The sequence below is a fragment of the Pleurodeles waltl genome, chromosome 3_1 (genome assembly GCF_031143425.1).
Source record: "Pleurodeles waltl isolate 20211129_DDA chromosome 3_1, aPleWal1.hap1.20221129, whole genome shotgun sequence".
Lineage (NCBI taxonomy): Eukaryota > Metazoa > Chordata > Amphibia > Caudata > Salamandridae > Pleurodeles > Pleurodeles waltl.
Window position 1 is genome coordinate 1,611,711,672 of NC_090440.1, and position 18,582 is coordinate 1,611,730,253.

The window sequence follows — 18,582 nt, forward strand, 5'->3', positions numbered from 1 at the left end:
CAAGGCCTTAAGCAAACTAGTGTACAGCATGGCTCAGTAGGAAAGTGGATTAATAGATGGGATGCACAAGTGTCCACCAAAAACGATAAGTCCAGCATCTGCCAATTAAATAAAATAAACCTATGCTCAATCACTGGCAACGTGACACAGAACAGTCAGGCGTCAATCAAAGGCAATGTGTAAAGTATTTAAGCAGTACAAACCGTATAGAATGTCACACAAAACATAATAAAATTGAAAGTCACAGTTTTAAGATAAATAGGAAAATGTTATAATTAAAATGATTATGACTAAAATAAGGCCAAAATTTAAATTCGAGCTACCAATATCAATTTAGGATTTAAAAAATGTAACAATCCTGTCCAATGATTCCCTATGAAAGCAACCAGCCTAGTTAAAGTGGAAATCGTTTTGGGGGATATTTCACAGTAAGAACATGCTCAACATTAATTTCTACAAGCCCTTCGTTAAAGGTATCTGCACCCTATTTTTTATGGCTTTATGGCCAATAAAGCCTACATATGGGTGGCTTATTAATATTTAAAAGGCAGGTTTAGACCTGTTGAAAGGGGTATTTTGACAGGTCAAATTTGCAGTTTAAAACTGCCACAGGCCGGCTACTAGGCTGCGCACGACTGCGGTCTCTCACATTCACGCTGTACCCGTGTGCACACACACATGTATCCACGTGTTTATTTGTCTCCATCCCAGCACCCAGTACTCTAGCTGCGTCACAGCTGCCTTATCTTCAAAAGCAAAAAGAACAGATGATGGATGGAATGCTGAACAATGCAAACATTCACCCCTGGTGACAAAGATTTGGGTGTAATCCATTGTTTTTCTCCCCAGCCATCTGCAAATCAGTCTGAATCCTGCTCCCATGAGAACAGTCCAGCCCAAACTGCCATGCCAAGTCCTCCCTAGACCGGAAACAAGCATCCTGGGACCAGTTTCGGGGTATCATCCCTCATCAGCCAGGCTACCTTGAATCCAGTGGTGCAGTGAGCACAGGACTCACATCTAGGTGTACCCTTCCCACTTAGGGAGACGAAACCAAAAAGAACAGAAGATGCCGAACAATGCAAACATTCACCCCAAGTCACAAAGATCTGAGTTTAATACATAATGTTTTTGCCCACCACGCCACCCCAGTTTCGACCCAGCCATTTGCAAATCAGTCTTGACCCTACTCCCCATGGGAGCAGTCGAGCCCGAAGTGCCAAGCCATGTCCGCTCAGGACCAGAAACCAGCTTCGTGGGACCGGTTCCGGGGTATCAGCCATGCTAGCTTGAATCAACACTTATTTCCTTGGTTGAATGAATGGGAGCAGTCTCTTCCACCCGCATTTGGCATCATTAAGTAATGTGTCCAAGCCATTCTTTGTTCCAACAACTTTTCATGTAGCCCCCCCTCCAAAAAAAGGTTAGTCCCTATTAAGTGGCGAACTGCTGACAATACACCTGCCTTCGAGAACCAAGAGCCCAAGTCGTCATCCCATGAGAGCAGGGTCTTTGTCTCCCAAATAGGAATGTGTATTCATCCAGAGTAAGACTCAGAGGCAAATTCGTTTTTTCTAAGCAGTATTTAAAAATTACTCTTTATAAAAGTTAGTAAAAAAATCTACTTTCACAATTGAATTAGATTTTTGAAACAAACTGAAAAATAAACTGCAAATATTTTATAGCATTCTCTCAGGTCAAGGCATAAAATAAGAATTTTATTCCAATCTAGTACTGTTTTCAGAAAATGTAGCTTTACCTACACAGAGAAAATAGCTTTTGGCTAATTGCTTGCTAAGAGGGCATAATATTCCCCCCATACGTAGTATGCCACATTTTTATACCTTAGGCAGCAAGCCGTGAGAGCGCAAATGCACCCTTCAGGGGAGACGTACAACATACTAAAACAGGCTTTTCTACATGACCAAGGCAATATTTCCCTTGCTATGTGTCACTAAAAGTGCTTTTAAACTGCAGCCTTACCTTGGCACACTGGTGCTCCCAGAGAACATACAATTGTGTCAAATCTGTGCGTGGTACAATTACACACTCCAGCCAACATATGACATTTAACTTATATGCCACTGGTGCAACTTCTATGTCAAATGGTCTTAACTGCACATTTAAATAAACCATTTGGGTGAAACTAATTTTACAATACAATTTCAGGGACAGAATACATACATTGTGGCACTGAATGGAAGTATCGTAGCATACAAAGTCCTAAAACCAACAAATGTAAATTCCAGAGATAGGTGAAAAATCTACAGTGACCACACAGAAAGGAAGAGTTTGCTACAGTATGGAATTACCACGGTCAGTATATGGCATCACCTTTAAAGCATTAACTTTTGCATAGATAAGATGGGCGCTCTGAATCAAAAACAATAAAATTAGAAGTTATTCCTGGGTCCATTCCTGCTAATCAAGCAGACAAGATATGACACAGAATGGGCCTTGGACACAGAAGTGATCATATTCACTTGTCTTGAAATAAGGAGAGTTCAGAATTAACAGTGGAACCCAGATGATGTTTTACAGAAACGTTCCAGAACTGTACCATCTTGTATTTTTTATTTATTAGTGATACAGGACTCTGGTGCCTCTGTGTGGGTTTACTCACGGGTGTCTTTCATAATGACTTAAGTTTCACTACAGCAACAGTGTACACAATAGGTTTTCCGTTAGAGGTAGCTACCGTTGACGATGATGCATTCTTCCTCTTACCCATAGCTTTAACAGTACCTAGTTATCCTTCATTATCTTTCTGATGTTAGCCAAGCAAGGACAAGTTCTCAGCAAGGAAACTGCCAACCAGCTCAAGGGGACAGGCATTGTCAGAGATCACTCTTTCTACACAACAGATTCAAGCAATGTGTGGTCCATAGTAGAATGCTTAACAGCAAATAGAAATCAACAGTATCGCATGAAATAGCAGCATCACATTGCAAATAAACAGATGAAAGAGGAACTGTCCATGTCCTAATATCCCCTATCCACATTTTATTTATGGCTGTCTGTAAAGTGCATTATACACACTTCAGGAGACTCTTCTGGATGTGAAAGGTGACCATGGCCTAGCCTTCGCCAAGGCATTACCCATGCACTTGCTCTGCAAATGGGTCGGGCATAATTTTTGCCTTGTACAACATTGATGAAATCTGAACAGAGGCCCTGCAGGAAATCAGTGGGATGGAGAGCCCATGCAGAATTGGACTTAAAAGTGCCTGTAGCCACAGCCTATCACCTTTATGACACTAATGCTATCCAAATGAGCATACCCTTGCACAATTCATGCCCTGTGCACCAGAGATAACATTTGAGATGGCACTAAAGAAGGTACTCGCTGCACAGGCATTTGGGACACAGAGTCCTTGTTTAAATAAACCCCTCAGGGTGGACCCCATATCCCATACAGTAACAAAATTTCTGAAGAGAAGTTTACAAATCTTTGGAAAGCAACATATGAAAAAGAGCAAAGTCAAACAGCTACATAAAGCCTGTTAAATTGAACCCTAAAACCATCACCTCTATCAAATCTGCAGGTAGATACTAGGTCAAGAACCTTCATCTACAAACACTTCAACGTCCTGTCTAGCTTGACTGAATATGCCAAATGTAGCCCATGTAAAGCTTTATAACACTTATTAAATGAATGCTTGAAGAGAAAAAATGCAATTACTCTGTGACTACTATGAGTTCCAAACATACCCGCTGTAGTGAAACAATAGCTTCATCAGTCTTTTCCATTTTGCTGAATGTTTTTGCTAGGAGTACTTGGTAGCGCCCATCATCCATAAGTGCTGAGAGTTCATTTACTTGAACAAAAACAAAGAAAACATAAGAATAAATCAAAGTGAACTTCATGGAAACATCACATGGAGTGTATACAGTACAAAAGAACAAAGTTGAATACTGTTTCTGATTTATGTATGTTTGGTTATCTTGAGTTTGTCATGCTCAACCTTCCGAAATGTTGCACTACAGACGAAGAGAAAGAAAACACTAATTTGGGACAAAATAACTAAGCTGCAGGTGCTCTGTGTTAGAAAGTGGGTCTCTAAGTGGCAGAGGTGTGCAACCTGTCCAAGTAGGGACACAATCCTAGTCAGGGTAAGCCACAACACAACCTAAATTAGCCTGTGCTCACCCTACGGTAGCTTGGAATAGAGCAGGCAGGCTTAAGTTAGAAGGCAATCTGTAAAGTATTTGTTCAGTAACTAATACAGTAAACCAGTGAAACCACCACAAAAGCACTCCACACCAGGTTAGAAAACTTGGTAATATTTATCTGAATACAATAAGACCAATACAACAAAAATCCAATATGAACAAGTCAAGATATCCCTTTTTAAACGTGTAAATGAATCAATACTTGAGAATCAGTGGATGTATTTTTTTAAACACACAGTACCTGGGATGCAGCAAACATAACGTAGATAGCCGCAAAGGGGGAGATGCGTTGGAAAGTAAAGCAATGAGTTGGTTTTCTGGCATTGCAAAGGTGATGTGTTGTTTCCTTCCACGCAGCACGGTGATGCATTGATTTCTGCGAGTGCCGACTTGGATCCTCACTGAGATGTGGGGACATTTTGCTGCCTAGAGACGATGCGTGGAAAATCCAAAACGTGTTATGAAGAGGTAATAGGTACTGTGTTGATCCAGCAGGCAATGCAACGATTTTTCATTCGAAAGACAGGCACTGCGTCAATTCTGCAAGCGTTGTGTCAAGATTTGCAGGTGTTGCTTCCTTTTTCAGGTGCTGTGAATTTTCTCCTTCACATGAAGTTTAAGGGGGTCCTGAGACTTCAGAACGGGGGGGCAAGCTCAGTCCAAGCCTTTGGAGATCACTTGTGGGGGAAGGCAGAGTCCTTCCAGCATAGTCAAGGGCCAGCAGGCCAACAAGCAGGAGAACAGTCTTTCCAGAAAAGCAGTCCAGATGCGTCCTTTGGGCAGCATAGCCGTCCCTCTGACTGAGTCCAGTTGTAGGTTCAGAAGTGTCTGATTTTAGGGGGTCACAGACCCAGTACATACATAAACACACAAACACATATATATTGTTTCTGTTTCTGTGCACCTATGTTACCGAATTACCATCGTACCTATGTGACACCAATGACTTTCTGGCTAAGATACACAATATTCCATGGCATACAGATTATTTGATGGTCACCATGGATGTGGCCTCCTTGTACACCTCTATCAAACATCAATATGGATTAAGAGCATGTAGATATTTTTTTTACAAACAAGACCTATTGAATTTTTAGAGCACACTGATATGCTCTTATCCATGCTACAATTTTGCTTAACCCACAATCTGTTTCTCTTTGACAATGATTGTTTTTTACAAAAACAAGGGACAGCTATGGGGGCTTTGTTTGCTCCCACGTATGCCAACTTATATATGGGCTGGTGGGAGAAGGAGGTGGCATGGTCCGAAAACAACATCATCTATATGGATAGAGTTGTACTGTGGGTGCGCTACATTGATGATCTGTTTATTATTTGGGATGGCACTGATCAATTATTGTTGGAATATATAAATATATTAAACAACAATGAATTTGACATTCACCTAGAAGCCGGGTTTAGCAGAGAGACCATTGAATTCTTAGATGTCCTACTGGAGGTAAAAAATGATCATCTAGAGACCACCATATATCGCAAACCCACTGCATGTAACTACATATTACATGCCAATAGTGGACATCCCACGGCATTGAAATGGAGCATACCATATAGCCAGTTTCTGTGGGCTCGCAGAATATGCTCCGATGAGAGTAGATATGATTTGGAGATTAGGACCATGATGGAAAGATTTCTAAGCAGAGGCTATCCTCTTAAAATCTTAGTGGATGCACAGAATAGAGTTAGAAATAAAAGCAGAGATGAGTTACTTTTTAACAACACATCAAAAAATAGTGATCCTCATTTCCCAGAATGTTCTTGCAATATAATCAACAACATGATTTATTGAAAACCATACTGCAGAAAACCTGGCACATTCTACAGAATGATCCCATCATTAGGGATAGTATTGGTCCTCGTCCGTCTAGGGGACCATCTAACTGAAAGTTTTTTCTCCACAAAAACTAGCACGTCCTGGTTGAGCCAAAAAAGCTTAGGATTTTGGAAATGTGGCCACTGTAAGGCTTGCAAGTATGCACAGAACATGCAGAAATTTCAAACTTTTGAGGGTCGCTATTGTGAGATTAAAGACCGCATCACTTGCGACACGGAATTTGTGATTTATGTTATTGAATGTGGTTGTCACAAAAAATACATTGGCAGCACCATCCACAAACTAAAAGTCAGATTTTTCCAACACTTCAGAGCCATCAAAAATCAAGATAGAACATATCCCTTGGCCAAACATTTTTGGGATATACATAAAGGTGATTGCAGCACATTATCTTTTTACAGCATTAAATCTATTAAAAATAATCCCAGAGCAGGTGATAGAACATTGGAGCTTAGACAAATGGAATCGAAGATGATTCTACTACTAGGCTCTGAATCCCTGGGGGACATAATCTTGATGCTGAATTATATGTCCATCTAAAATGAAAAAATGATTGTTTACTGCATTGATAGAGCGACTCTTAGTGTTGGGTGGTTGTACTCACAATTAATTGTGGTCATAACATCTCCACTTTTATCTCCATATTTTAGGGATGATTTTTCTGTTAAAAGTGATTTTATAGGCAATCAGGAAAACACATTTGTCTTTAATTGATGTCTGATGAGAGAAAATCTTCTTACACTAGATTATCTTTACAACTCTTTAAGACTTTTCTTCCCGTAGAATTTAATATTTAGAAGAGTGAAAATAAATATGTGACTTTTGTATTATATATATATAAATTGTTTTTAGCACTGTTTTGCACCAGTTATATACACCTTTTTAAATATAAAAATATTTTTATATATTGTTATATTATTAGCACTATGCACTTTAGTCTATGGTCGGCCTCTCTCTAATTCCATTATTAAACACATGCGTAAATTAGGAAACTCACAATTGAGATCCTAATAGGTCAATTTTGGATATACAACATTAAAATGTATTGCTTTCTGGATAATAATTTATTACACCTAGACACAATGAGATATAATTTTTGAACCAATATATTTATATGTCATACTTATATGGATAATAATATGTAGGCAAACAAGTGAAGTGGAAATATATTTGATTGTAACTATAGATAGTGTAAATTATAATTAGATTACAGATTAATTGACATTGAGCCATGTGATAATTATTCTATTGATTGGCGTATATGTATTGATTAAATTTCTTATACTAAAAACTATTTATAATGTCTTTTAGCACTATGTAATATCTACAATATTTAAGATAATTTTATTTAAAATAATTAGTCATCCTTATTTTATTTTAAAACACACATTGAATAATATGTCCTACAAATAATTGACAAATTAAAATGATGGAGGTTGATAAAAAATTGACAACATTGGTCCAAGTTATGTATTAGCACATAATCTCATGTTTGTAATATTTAAGGATTTTTATTACATTCAATTAATGTTATATAGTATGTATTCATGAGTATTATGTGATATATATCTCCTATCGGTGTTTAAATTGTTGGAAGCAATCCCCATATTGATAGCCAAGCTTAAACCCTAGGTTTTTGCATGTGTTAAATTGGCCGCTGTAGTAGTTCACAATAGAATGTCATGAAAACAAAGGATGGAGTTCAATTTGTATATATACGGTGCCGGCTTGTTAGCCAGATTTGTCCAGTTGAAGGCGTTCTGCCGAAACGCGTTGACATTTCTTTCCAGGACTCTGTAAAACCTTAATATTTAATAAAAATCTGATTAATTATATATATATATTAGCCAAAGGTAATCCTGTGGTCCTTCCAGGGCTCGCCTGTCGAGGTTGGTGCTCAGTTAATGGGCACAGGACCCATTTTAAATTTCTCCAAAAACACAATATATAAAAATCTAAGTCTGGCACTCCTTACAAAAATATAATGGTCTTCATTTATTCAAAATCATTTATTCCAAAAATTCCATAAAGCAGAAACATAGGGCAACGCGTTTCAACCTTCGCGGTCTTCTTCCTTGGCACTTCTTACAATACATGTCTAACAAAGTAAATGTGGCCCGCCCATTTTGTTGTCTATATATCCCCTCATCCATAGACATAGAAAAGATACCGTTTTTTTATTTTATTTTTTTTAATTTTTTTATTCCTCCTTCCCCTTTCTTCTATATGTGCATCTACATATAAGCATAGAAATGTATTCTTTCGCATTTTCTTTCTAAATGTCCATTTACGTTTACAATAGCGAGTATCATCAAAAATATTTCTGCTGGTTGGGTAAGCCACTATTCCTAACACAATAAATCGTCAAATTAATATTTCAATAAACCTTTCAACAAAAACTCATAGATAGCCTAAACTTATCTGGTCAGACCCTACCCTGGTATCTTCATATTAACCAATATGTACAAAAAGTTCTTCATCCTTGTTCAATCCCCAGGGATGACGACTGTTTAACTGAATAATATATTCAGACTCCAATCTCCTTAGTTGTTTTTCTCTGTCCCCTCCTCTAGGAGTGGCAAGGACCCTGTCTATGCCAAAAAAAAATCTCATTTTCTCGACTTTCCCCTCATGTGCCAGATTACAATGTCGCGCTACTGGATACGTTACTGGATAGGAGGAATAAAAAAAAAAGTTTACAAAAAAAAAAATGGTATCTTTTCTATGTCTATTGATGAGGGGATATATAGACAACAAAATGGGCGGGCCACATTTACTTTGTTAGACATGTATTGTAAGAAGGGCCAAGGAAGAAGACCGCGAAGGTTGAAACGCGTCGCCCTATGTTTCTGCTTTATGGAATTTTTTTAATAAATGATTTTGAATAAATGAAGACCATCATATTTTTGTAAGGAGTGCCAGACTTAGATTTTTATATATTGTGTTTTTGGAGAAATATATATATATATATATATATATATATATATATATGTATGTATGTATGTGAACAAGGTCCAGTGTGACCGAAACGCGTCAGGGGATTCCTGTCTTGTTTGTTTGTAATCCCACAAATGGAATAAAAGTTTAATTATTAATTGCACAACGACGGAGTGCGGTTCTTTTCTCTTGACAAAGTGAAAGAGAAATCCCCTTCTTTTGAAATACGGACGTCCTGCCTTCAATCAGCACCACCGGTGAAATAAGTGCGCCACAACACGCTTGTCAGGACATTTCTCCTCTTTTTATATATATATATATATATATATATATATATATATATATATATATATATATATATATATATATATGTATATATATATATATATATATATATATACACACACACACATATATATTTATGGAAAATGTCACTTACCCAGTGTACATCTGTTTGTGGCATGTAGTGCTGCAGATTCACATGCTGTGCATATCCTGCCATCTAGTGCTGGGCTCGGAGTGTTACAATTTGTTTTTCTTCAAAGAAGTATTTTTTTTTAATCAAGGGCTCGAGTGACTCCTCCTCTCGGTGATAGTGCGCATGGGCATTGACTCCTTTGTTAGATTGTTTTCCCGCAGAAGTGTATAGGAAGGAGTGATAGAGTGAAAGAATATGTGTGTACAACTACATGTGATAAGTGAATAAGATGTCCATGCAAATATAAATATATATATGCATATGTACAAATGAGTACTGCAAGGACTACAGGCTCCCGGGGAGGAGGGAGGGCACATGTGAATCTGCAGCACTACATGCAATGAACAGATGTACACTGGGTAAGTGACATTTTCCGTTCGGTGGCATGTGTAGCTGCGGATACACATGGTGTGCATAGACTAAAAAGCAGTTCTCCTCCTGATAAAGTGGTTGCTAGCCTGTAGGTGTTGATGTGGCACTGCTTGTCCAACATTGGCTTGTTGCTTTGATAAAACATCCACACAATAATGCTTTGTGAATGTATGTGGTGTGGACCATGTGGCAGCTTTGCATATGTTTGCCATTGGTATGTTTCCTAAGAATGCCATAGAGGCACCCTTTTTCCTAGTGGAATGCGCTTTAGGAGCTATTAATAGTTGCCTTTTTGCTTTAATATAACATGTTTGAATACATCTCACAATCTATCTAGCTAATCCTTGTTTTGAAATGGGATTACCTTTATGTGGTTGTTGGAAAGCAACAAAAAGCTGTTTAGTTTTCCTAAAATCTTTTGTTCTGCCAACGTAGTACATTAGAACTCTTTTAAGGTCAAGTGTGTGTAGAGCTCTTTCAGCAGTAGAGTCTGGCTGTGGAAAGAAGACTGGCAATTCCACTGACTGATTAATGTGAAAAGGTGAAACTACTTTTGGTATAAATCTTCGGTTTGTCCTAAGTACAACTTTGTGTTTGTGTACTTGTGTCAACACCAGAGCAGTACGCGCTCTATTGGCGACAAAAATGCAAACACCCAGCACTCTCAAACCAACGTAATTTATGCATTGTGCTGATATTTTGTGGTTTAACCTTTTGCATTGCAGAGTTCAATCCTGAAAACGTATTTTTAATATGCTTACAAATACTGTTCCTTTGCAATGTATTGCTGCAGGTTTTCAGAGTGTGTTAGGGTGTGGCCCCTTTCCAGGGCCTTCCATAGACTTTCCCTGCAACATGCCTGGGCGTGGTTCTGGGCTGGGCCAAGACTTTATAAAAGAGAGCCAGCCCAACTCCCAGTGCTCACTATTCAGAGGTCCCGGTGCAGAGCAACAGCTTCTTCCTGAGCTCCTGTCCCGGCGGCCTATTTGGATCTTCCAGTCTTCTGCCCTTCATCCTTCATTGGTGATCATTGTTCCAGGCGGTAAGACGGTGGTTGGACTGTTCCGACACCGTTATTGAGAATTTTCATATTCTTGGTTTAATTCTTAAATGAGTAACAGATTACTTGCGCGCTACCATTTCTTGACATTTATATAGTAGTTTACAAATAGGCAAGACGCACGATTTGTTTCATAAAGGTTTGACTTTGTTATTCATTGCGTGCTACCATTTCTTGACACTGGCATGGTGGCTTAAGAATCGGCAAGACGCGCGATTCGTTTTATGGTGTTTAAACATTGTCGTCCATTGCGCGCTACTATTTCTTGACATTTACATGATGTTTTACGAATTGGCAAGACGCGCAACTCGTTTCTTGAGGATTTAACTTTGTTGTTCATTGCGCGCTACCATTTCTTGACATTTACATGGTGGCTTAAGAATCGGCAAAAGAAGCGCAATTCGTTTAATTGTACTTTGATCTTGTTATTTATTGTGAGCTGTTATTTCTTGACATTTACATCGTGTTTTACGAATCGGCATGACGCACGATTCGATTAATGTTGATTTGACTTTGATATTCATTGCGTGCTACCATTTCTTGGTATTTTACATGGTGACACTCGAATCGGCAAGACACACGATTCTCTCCTCGAGTTTATTTCATGTTTATTGTATGCCACTATTCTAAGATATTTATTATGTAATATTCGAGTTGACAAGTTATGTGATTTGTTTCCTGAATCCATATTGTGTTATTCATGGTGCACAATCCTTTTATGGTGTTTACTATATATATATATATATATATATATATATACATACACACATACATACATATATATATATATATATCTGCAATATGCGCAATTTGTGTTGAAACATTTTAAGAGTACACAGAGTTTCTAGATGCAATATTGTATGGTCCTAGTATACATTCTCAAAACAGGATTTCTATGACTGGTTTAAAATTTAGTCAGAATGTTTTTTCTGATTCTCATGTAAAGGAAAGTACTTGAATAAAAAAGTTTTCATTTAATTCATCTTGATTCCCTTACAGGTATCCGGCCATCTTGAAACTTAGTCATTTTAAACTTAACTCTTAGATTGTTCATGTTTTCAGAGTGACTAGGCTTAGATTCATAGTCTAGTATTGATTTCAGGAGATATAATTTTCATATTGTGTGTTCTAACCTTTTTCTTACTACAGGTCTCCTTCCTAGCTGTTCCCTTCCTAATCCCCTCTTCCCCTCTTGAACTCGCTCAGTCTCTGTGATTTATCTATCAGAGTCTTGGAGCTGTTCAGTGGTGGACGTGTTGGGAACGTGCACAGACCCCGAGGATCTGGTGACTCTGACAACTTGGAAGAACGGTTCCTCTAGAGTAAATGCCTGAATTTCACTCACTCTTCTTAATGAAGTAATTGCTACAAAGAAAGCAACTCTCCATATGAGAAATTGAATATCACAGGAGTGCATGGGTTCGAATGGTGGTCCCATTAGTCTTGTGAGTACAATATTAAGATTCCATGCAGGAACTGGTGGAGTTCTGGGTGGAATAATGCATTTAAGTCCTTCCATAAAACCTTTTATGACAGGAACTCTAAAGAGAGAAGTATGTTGTATGGTTTGTAGGTATGCTGATATGGCTGTTAAATGCACTTTAAACAGAGGAAAAGGCTAAGTTTGCTTTTTGTTAATAAAGCAAATAGCACTTAATATCTTGTACTGATGCTTTAAGTGGATCTATATTTTTAGGTTGGCAGTAGTATACAAACCGTTTCCACTTATTTGCATAGCATTGTCTGGTTGTTGGTTTACTTGCTTGTTTTAGAACGTCCATACATTCTAATGGAAGGTGTAAATATCCAAACTCTATGATTTCAGGAGCCAAATCGCTAAGATGAGAACACTGGGATTGGGATGCCTGATTTGACCTTTGTTCTGTGTTAACAGATTTGGTCTGTTTGGAAGTTTGTGATGGGGCACTACTGACAGATCCAGGAGTGTTGTGTACCAGTGTTGGCGTGCCATGTGGGAGCTATGAGTATCATGGTTAGAGAGGTGTGACGCATTTTGTTGACTAGAAATAGAATTAACGGGAGATGGGGGAAAAGCGTAAGCAAGTATCCCTGACCAGTTGATCCATAGAGCATAGCCCTTGGGCTGACGGGGTGTGGGTGTCTGGATGCGAAGTGTTGGCTTTTTGCATTTTCACTTGTTGCGAAAAGGTCTATGTCTGGTGTTCCCCACATTTGAAAGTAATGTTGAAGTACCTGTGGGTGAATCTCCCACTTGTGTATTTGTTGCTGCGTCTTGCTTAGTAGGTCTACTAACTGGTTGTGTATCCCTGGGATGTATTCCGCTAGTAAGTAAATCGGATTGTGAATTGCACATTTCCATATTGCTTGAGCTAGAAGGGACAATTAGGATGAATGTGTCCCCCCTTGCTTTTTTCAGATAATACATTGTTGTCATGTTGTCTGTTCTTATTAAGACTGTCTTGTGTGTGATTAGAGGTTGAAATGCTTTGAGGGCCAAGAACACAGCTAACAATTCCAAATAGTTTATGTTATAGGTTAATTGTGTTGAGTCCCATTCCCCTTTTATGGTTAGGTTGTTGAGATGAGCTCTGCAACCTGTCATTGAAGCATCTGTTGTCATTATGGTCTGTGGCACTGGGTCCTGAAATGGCCCTCCTTTTGTTAAGCTGTTGCGATTCCACCATTGCAAAGATTTGTAGGTTTGGCTGTCTAACAACACTAGATCCTGTAACTGACCCTGTGCCTGAGACCATTGTTGTGAGAGACACTGTTTCAGTGGTCTCACGTTTAGTCTTGCATGCAGTACTATTGCTCTGCATGATGCCAACATTCCCAATATTTTCATGATAAATCTTACAGTGTAAGTTTGATTGACCTGATTTTGTGATATGAGGTATTGAAAAGCCTGTATACTCTATGAATATGGGTAGGCTAATGTGTTTTAAGTATTGAGAATTGCACCTAGGTAAGGTTGAACCTGTGCTGGTTGAAGATGCGATTTTTGGTAATTGATTGGGAACCCTAATGTGTGTAGGGTATCTATTGTGCATTGAGTGTGTTGTTGACACTGTAGAATATTTCTGGATTTTATTAGCCAATCGTCTAGATAAAGGAAGATATGTATGTGTTGTCTGAGGTGAACTGCTACTACAGCTAGACATTTTGTGAAAACCCCTGGAGCTGTTGTTATGCTGAAGGGAAGTACTTTGAAATGGTAGTGTTTGCCTGATATTACGAACCTTAAGTATTTCCAGTGAGCTGGATGATGGGAATGTGTACGTAGGCATCCTTGAGATCTAACACAGTCATGTAATCATGTTTTTGTAGTAGGGGGAATTACATCCTGTAGAGTGACCATGTGAAAATGTTCAGACAGGATGAATAGATTTAGAGGTCTGAGATCTAGGATGGTTCTGAGAGTATCATCCTTTTTTGGTATAAGGAACTATAGAGAATATACTCCTTTTCCCTGCAGTGAGACTGGAACCATTTCTATTGCCCCTTTTATTAATCGGGATTATACCTCTTGTTTTAGTAGAACAGTGTGTTCTGGAGAGAGTCTGTGAGAACAAGGGGGAATATTTGGTGGAGCAGAAATGAGTTCTAGGCAATAACCATTGCGGATAATTGAAAGTACCCACTGATCTGTGGTGATGGTTTGCCAGTGACAGTGGAACTGCTGCCGTCTTCCTCCCATAGGAGGCATGTGGAATTGCGGGATGTTGAGGAAGTCATTGTTTTGTGGGTGTGGTAGCACTTTTTGAGACATTTAAACTTTCCTCTGGCTCTAAAGTTGTGCCCTCTAAAAGAGCATCTAAATGACCCTCTTGAATAATATTGCTGCATTTGGTTGGGATGGGAGGTGGAAGTCTCTGTAGTTTGGGGTTTGAAGCCTCCCATTAACAGTTGTTTCCGAAAGGAACCCCGAAAAGGTGTGGTATATAGGGCTCCCATGGCTTTTGCAGTGTCTGAATCTTTTCAGGGTTTCTCGATAATAGTATCTACTTCTGGTCCGAATAGATGCTGTTTATCGAAAGGCATGTTAAGCACTACTTGCTGTATTTCAGGTTTAAAACCGGAGGACCTTAGCCATGCATGTTGTCATATTGTTACACTAGTGTCGATACCTCTAGCTGCAGTGTCAGCTGCGTCTAGGGCAGATCTAATCTGGTTATTAATAATAGCCTGTCCCTCTTCAATAATTTGCTGCACTCTCTTTTGGTCAGTGCTTAATTTGCAAATAAAGAGGTGCCGGTGCTCAAAGCCCTTAAACACGAGGCTGCTGTAATTAAATCTACCAGCACTGATTACTGAGGCAGTGTAATCCTGAAGCCATCTCAGGCCTCTTCAAACCATTTACGGCCACTCCTGCCCCTTCAGCTCATCCTGCAACTTTCTACTTTCTCCCTTTATGACTCTTTTTAGTTTTTCCTTCTTCAGTCTTTCCCATATGTGTCTTTTGCTCACAGAAAATGCTTGAGGCATAAGAATAAGCCCCGGCCCTCACAAATAAGTGCTGGTGCTCAGCACCGGAAACAACAAGCACAAATTAAGCACTGCTTTTGGTGCTCCTTGGGTAGATACTGCAAGAATTCTTGCATTTCATCCCAGTGTGCCCTGTCATACCTTGCTAACAGGACTTGGGAATTGGCAATACGTCACTGATTAGCTGCTTGTGTAGCTACCCTTTTACCCGCAGCATCAAACTTCCTACTTTACTTGTCAGGGGGTGGGGTATCCCCTAAGACTGACTATAAGCCTGTTTTCTGGCTGCAGTGACCACAATGGAATCTTGTGGCAGTTGTTGGGTAATGTAGACTGGGTCTTTTGATGCAGGATTATATTTTTTATCAATTCTTGGGGTTAGAACCCTAGCTTTGACTGGTTCTTTAAATATATCGTCTGCGTGTCTAAGCATACCAGGCAGCACTGGTAGCGTGTATGGGTAGGGGATAATGTATTGAAAAGAAAATCCTCTCCCAAGGGCTCTGCATGCATTTGAACACCCATGGTATGTGGCTGCCCTAGATATGACTTGTGTGTAAACTGTACTATCCTCTGGTGGTGAAGGTTTAGTAGGATAAAGATCTGATCATTGAACAGCATAGGTTCCGAGTCATAAAAGTCCCAAGGGTCCACTGTATCTCCCTGTGAGTAAGTGTAGGAGTGTGATGGTGGAGGTAGTGGTGGTGGGGTAGTAGGTGGTGAAGAGGAGAGCTGTGGTGAATGTGGTGGAGAAAGATGGAGAGGTAGTGGCTTCTTTCTTTTAGCATTTTTTGCTGGTGGCAGGGCAGTGTCAATAGTCTCTTGAAATGCCAGCTTCCTTTTGGTCTGTGGATGTGGAGAAGCAATAATTTTCCCTGTTTCTTTATGGATATGTATTCTTCTCGGTTTACTGTCCATAACCACCAAAATGGTTGGATATCAGATTCCTCTGTTTGATATTCTGATGTTTTTGTGCCCTTAGAGGATTCCTCACTAGTTGTCTTAGGCATATGCCTTAGACAGCTCGAAGTCCTGTCTCTTCTGTGTAGAATGATGTTTTCGGCTCCGAAGCCAGATGCTGTATTTTCGACTCTATAGAATGTAGGCGTCGGCTCAGCTCAGAGGTTGAGCTTCTTATCTTTTTGCTCGACTCCGGTACCAAAACAGGCGTGGCCTGTTGATGGGGTGACTTGGCATTTTTGGGCGCCAAACCCGAGGGCCGGTCGCCGACAAATTTCTTTTGGATGGGACCATGGCTTTCCAGCAGTGATGCACCCAAGGACTTGGTAGATTTTTTGGAAGTGGTTGTAGGGGCAGGTGTACTCACATGCTGAACCGCTGTGATAGGTTGGCTGTCTTCTTCTGATCCTGGTTCGAAGTCGGAATCCTGAATCAAAACAGCCGTCTGTGCCTGCTCCTCCTCTACGGTGTCGGTGGACTCTGTATATTTCGACGCCATTTTGAGTCTTCTTGCTCTTCGGTCAGGCGTGTCTTTTTTGACCGAAACGACCGGCAAGCTTCACAATCTTCCTCTCGATGTTCAGGAGAAAGGCAAAGATTACATACCACATGCTGGTCAATGTAAGGGAATTTTGCGTGGCATCGGGGACAGAATCTGAATGGAGACCGATCCATCAGCCTATGGCGTGGTAGGCCTGAACAGGCCCAAGAAGGGTGCAAGCCCCTGAAAGCGTGTTTTCTTGATCCCAACTGTACTATCGGATCGATTGCAGATGTAAACGAGGTCGAAACAATACAGACGGTATAATAAAGCGAATATAAAGTTTCCAAATCAAGAGTTTCAGAGCGAGAGAGAACACGTCTGAACCCGACGTCGGAAAGAAAACAAGCTAACAAAGGAGTCAATGCCCATGTGCACTATCACCAAGAGGAGGAGTCACTCGATCCCCAGACTCGAAAAAATACTTCTTCGAAGAAAAACAACTTGTAACACTCCGAGCCCAAGACTAGATGGCAGGATATGCACAGCATGTGTATCTGCAGCTACGCATGCCACTATATATAATATATATATATATATATATATATATATATATATATATATATATATGTTGAGGAGGCTTCAAAGAGTGGTTTTCAAGTGCATCAGTTCCCCTTTCAACCTGGCCCTGTCTGCCAGGAGATCTGTGGAGGGGGTTATCAGTCCTCTGTGCACAGTCATGCCACTAGCCTTTGAACTGTTAGAGCCCCTCCGCCCTTCCTGCCCAGGAAGACCCATCAGTATGCAGATGAATGCAGATGCAGCTGAGTGTCCTGGGTTTATGGCTGTCTGGGTGAAATGTACAAGGGGAGCTGTCAGCCAGCACGGACCAGACGTGTATTGCAGACAGGCTGTAAGGCACTGGGAGCACTAAGTGCAGAGAAATGCCTACTTTCTAAGAGTGGTATTTCTAAATAGTAATGTTAAATCAACTTCACCAGTAAGCAGGAGTTCTCACTACCACTCCGAGCATACCAAAAATGGCAATGCTACTCCTTTCAGATCAGAAATTACCACTTAAAAGTACATAAGGGAATTTCCAAGGCTGGCCTATGAGAGAAGCAGGCTTCACAGTAGTGAAAAACAACTTTGGGAGTTTTTCACTACCAGGACATGTAAAACTTACAAGTACATGTCCTTCCTTTTACTTACGTAGCATCCTGCCCAGTGGGCTACTCAGGACCCACCTTAGGGGTGACTTATATGTAATAAAATGGGAGTTTAAGGCTTGGCAAGTAGTCAAAGTGGCAGTGAAACTGCACACACAGGCCTTGCAATGGCAGGCCTGAGACATGGTTAAGGGGCTACTTATGTGGGTGGCACAATCAGTGCTTCAGGCCCACTAGTAGCATTTAATTTACAGATCCTGGACACAAGTATTGCACTTTACTAGGGACTTACAGGTAAATTAAATTGCCAATTGGGTATGAGCCAATGTTACCATGTTTAGAGGAGAGAGCACAAGCACTTTAGCACTGGTCAGCAGTGGTAAAGTGTGCAGAGTCCTAAAACCAGCTAAAAAAACATTGGAAAACTGGAGGGAGACAGGCAAAATGTTGGGGGAAGACCACCCTAAAGCTGTCAGGTCTAACACTCTTTTGGACAAATCCATACGACAGCTGTTAAAATGCACTTAGAACAGAGCCATAGCCTTAAACCATTTTTGGATGACAAGAGTCTCATGATCCGGATGATGAAAAGAACTGGTTAAAAGTGGGGGCATAAACAGAATAGTTATATTA

The 18,582-nt window shown here is 39.9% G+C and overlaps 1 protein-coding gene across 1 annotated transcript in view; it reads right to left on the reverse strand.

The window, feature by feature from the left end:
- TTC21B (tetratricopeptide repeat domain 21B) overlaps positions 1-18,582 on the reverse strand; it is a 489,309-nt gene that overhangs the window by 156,983 nt on the left and 313,744 nt on the right. Inside the window, exon 19 of the mRNA XM_069225262.1 lies at positions 3,712-3,818. Coding sequence (XP_069081363.1) covers positions 3,712-3,818 — 107 coding nt within the window. The remainder of the gene's footprint in view (positions 1-3,711; positions 3,819-18,582) is intronic.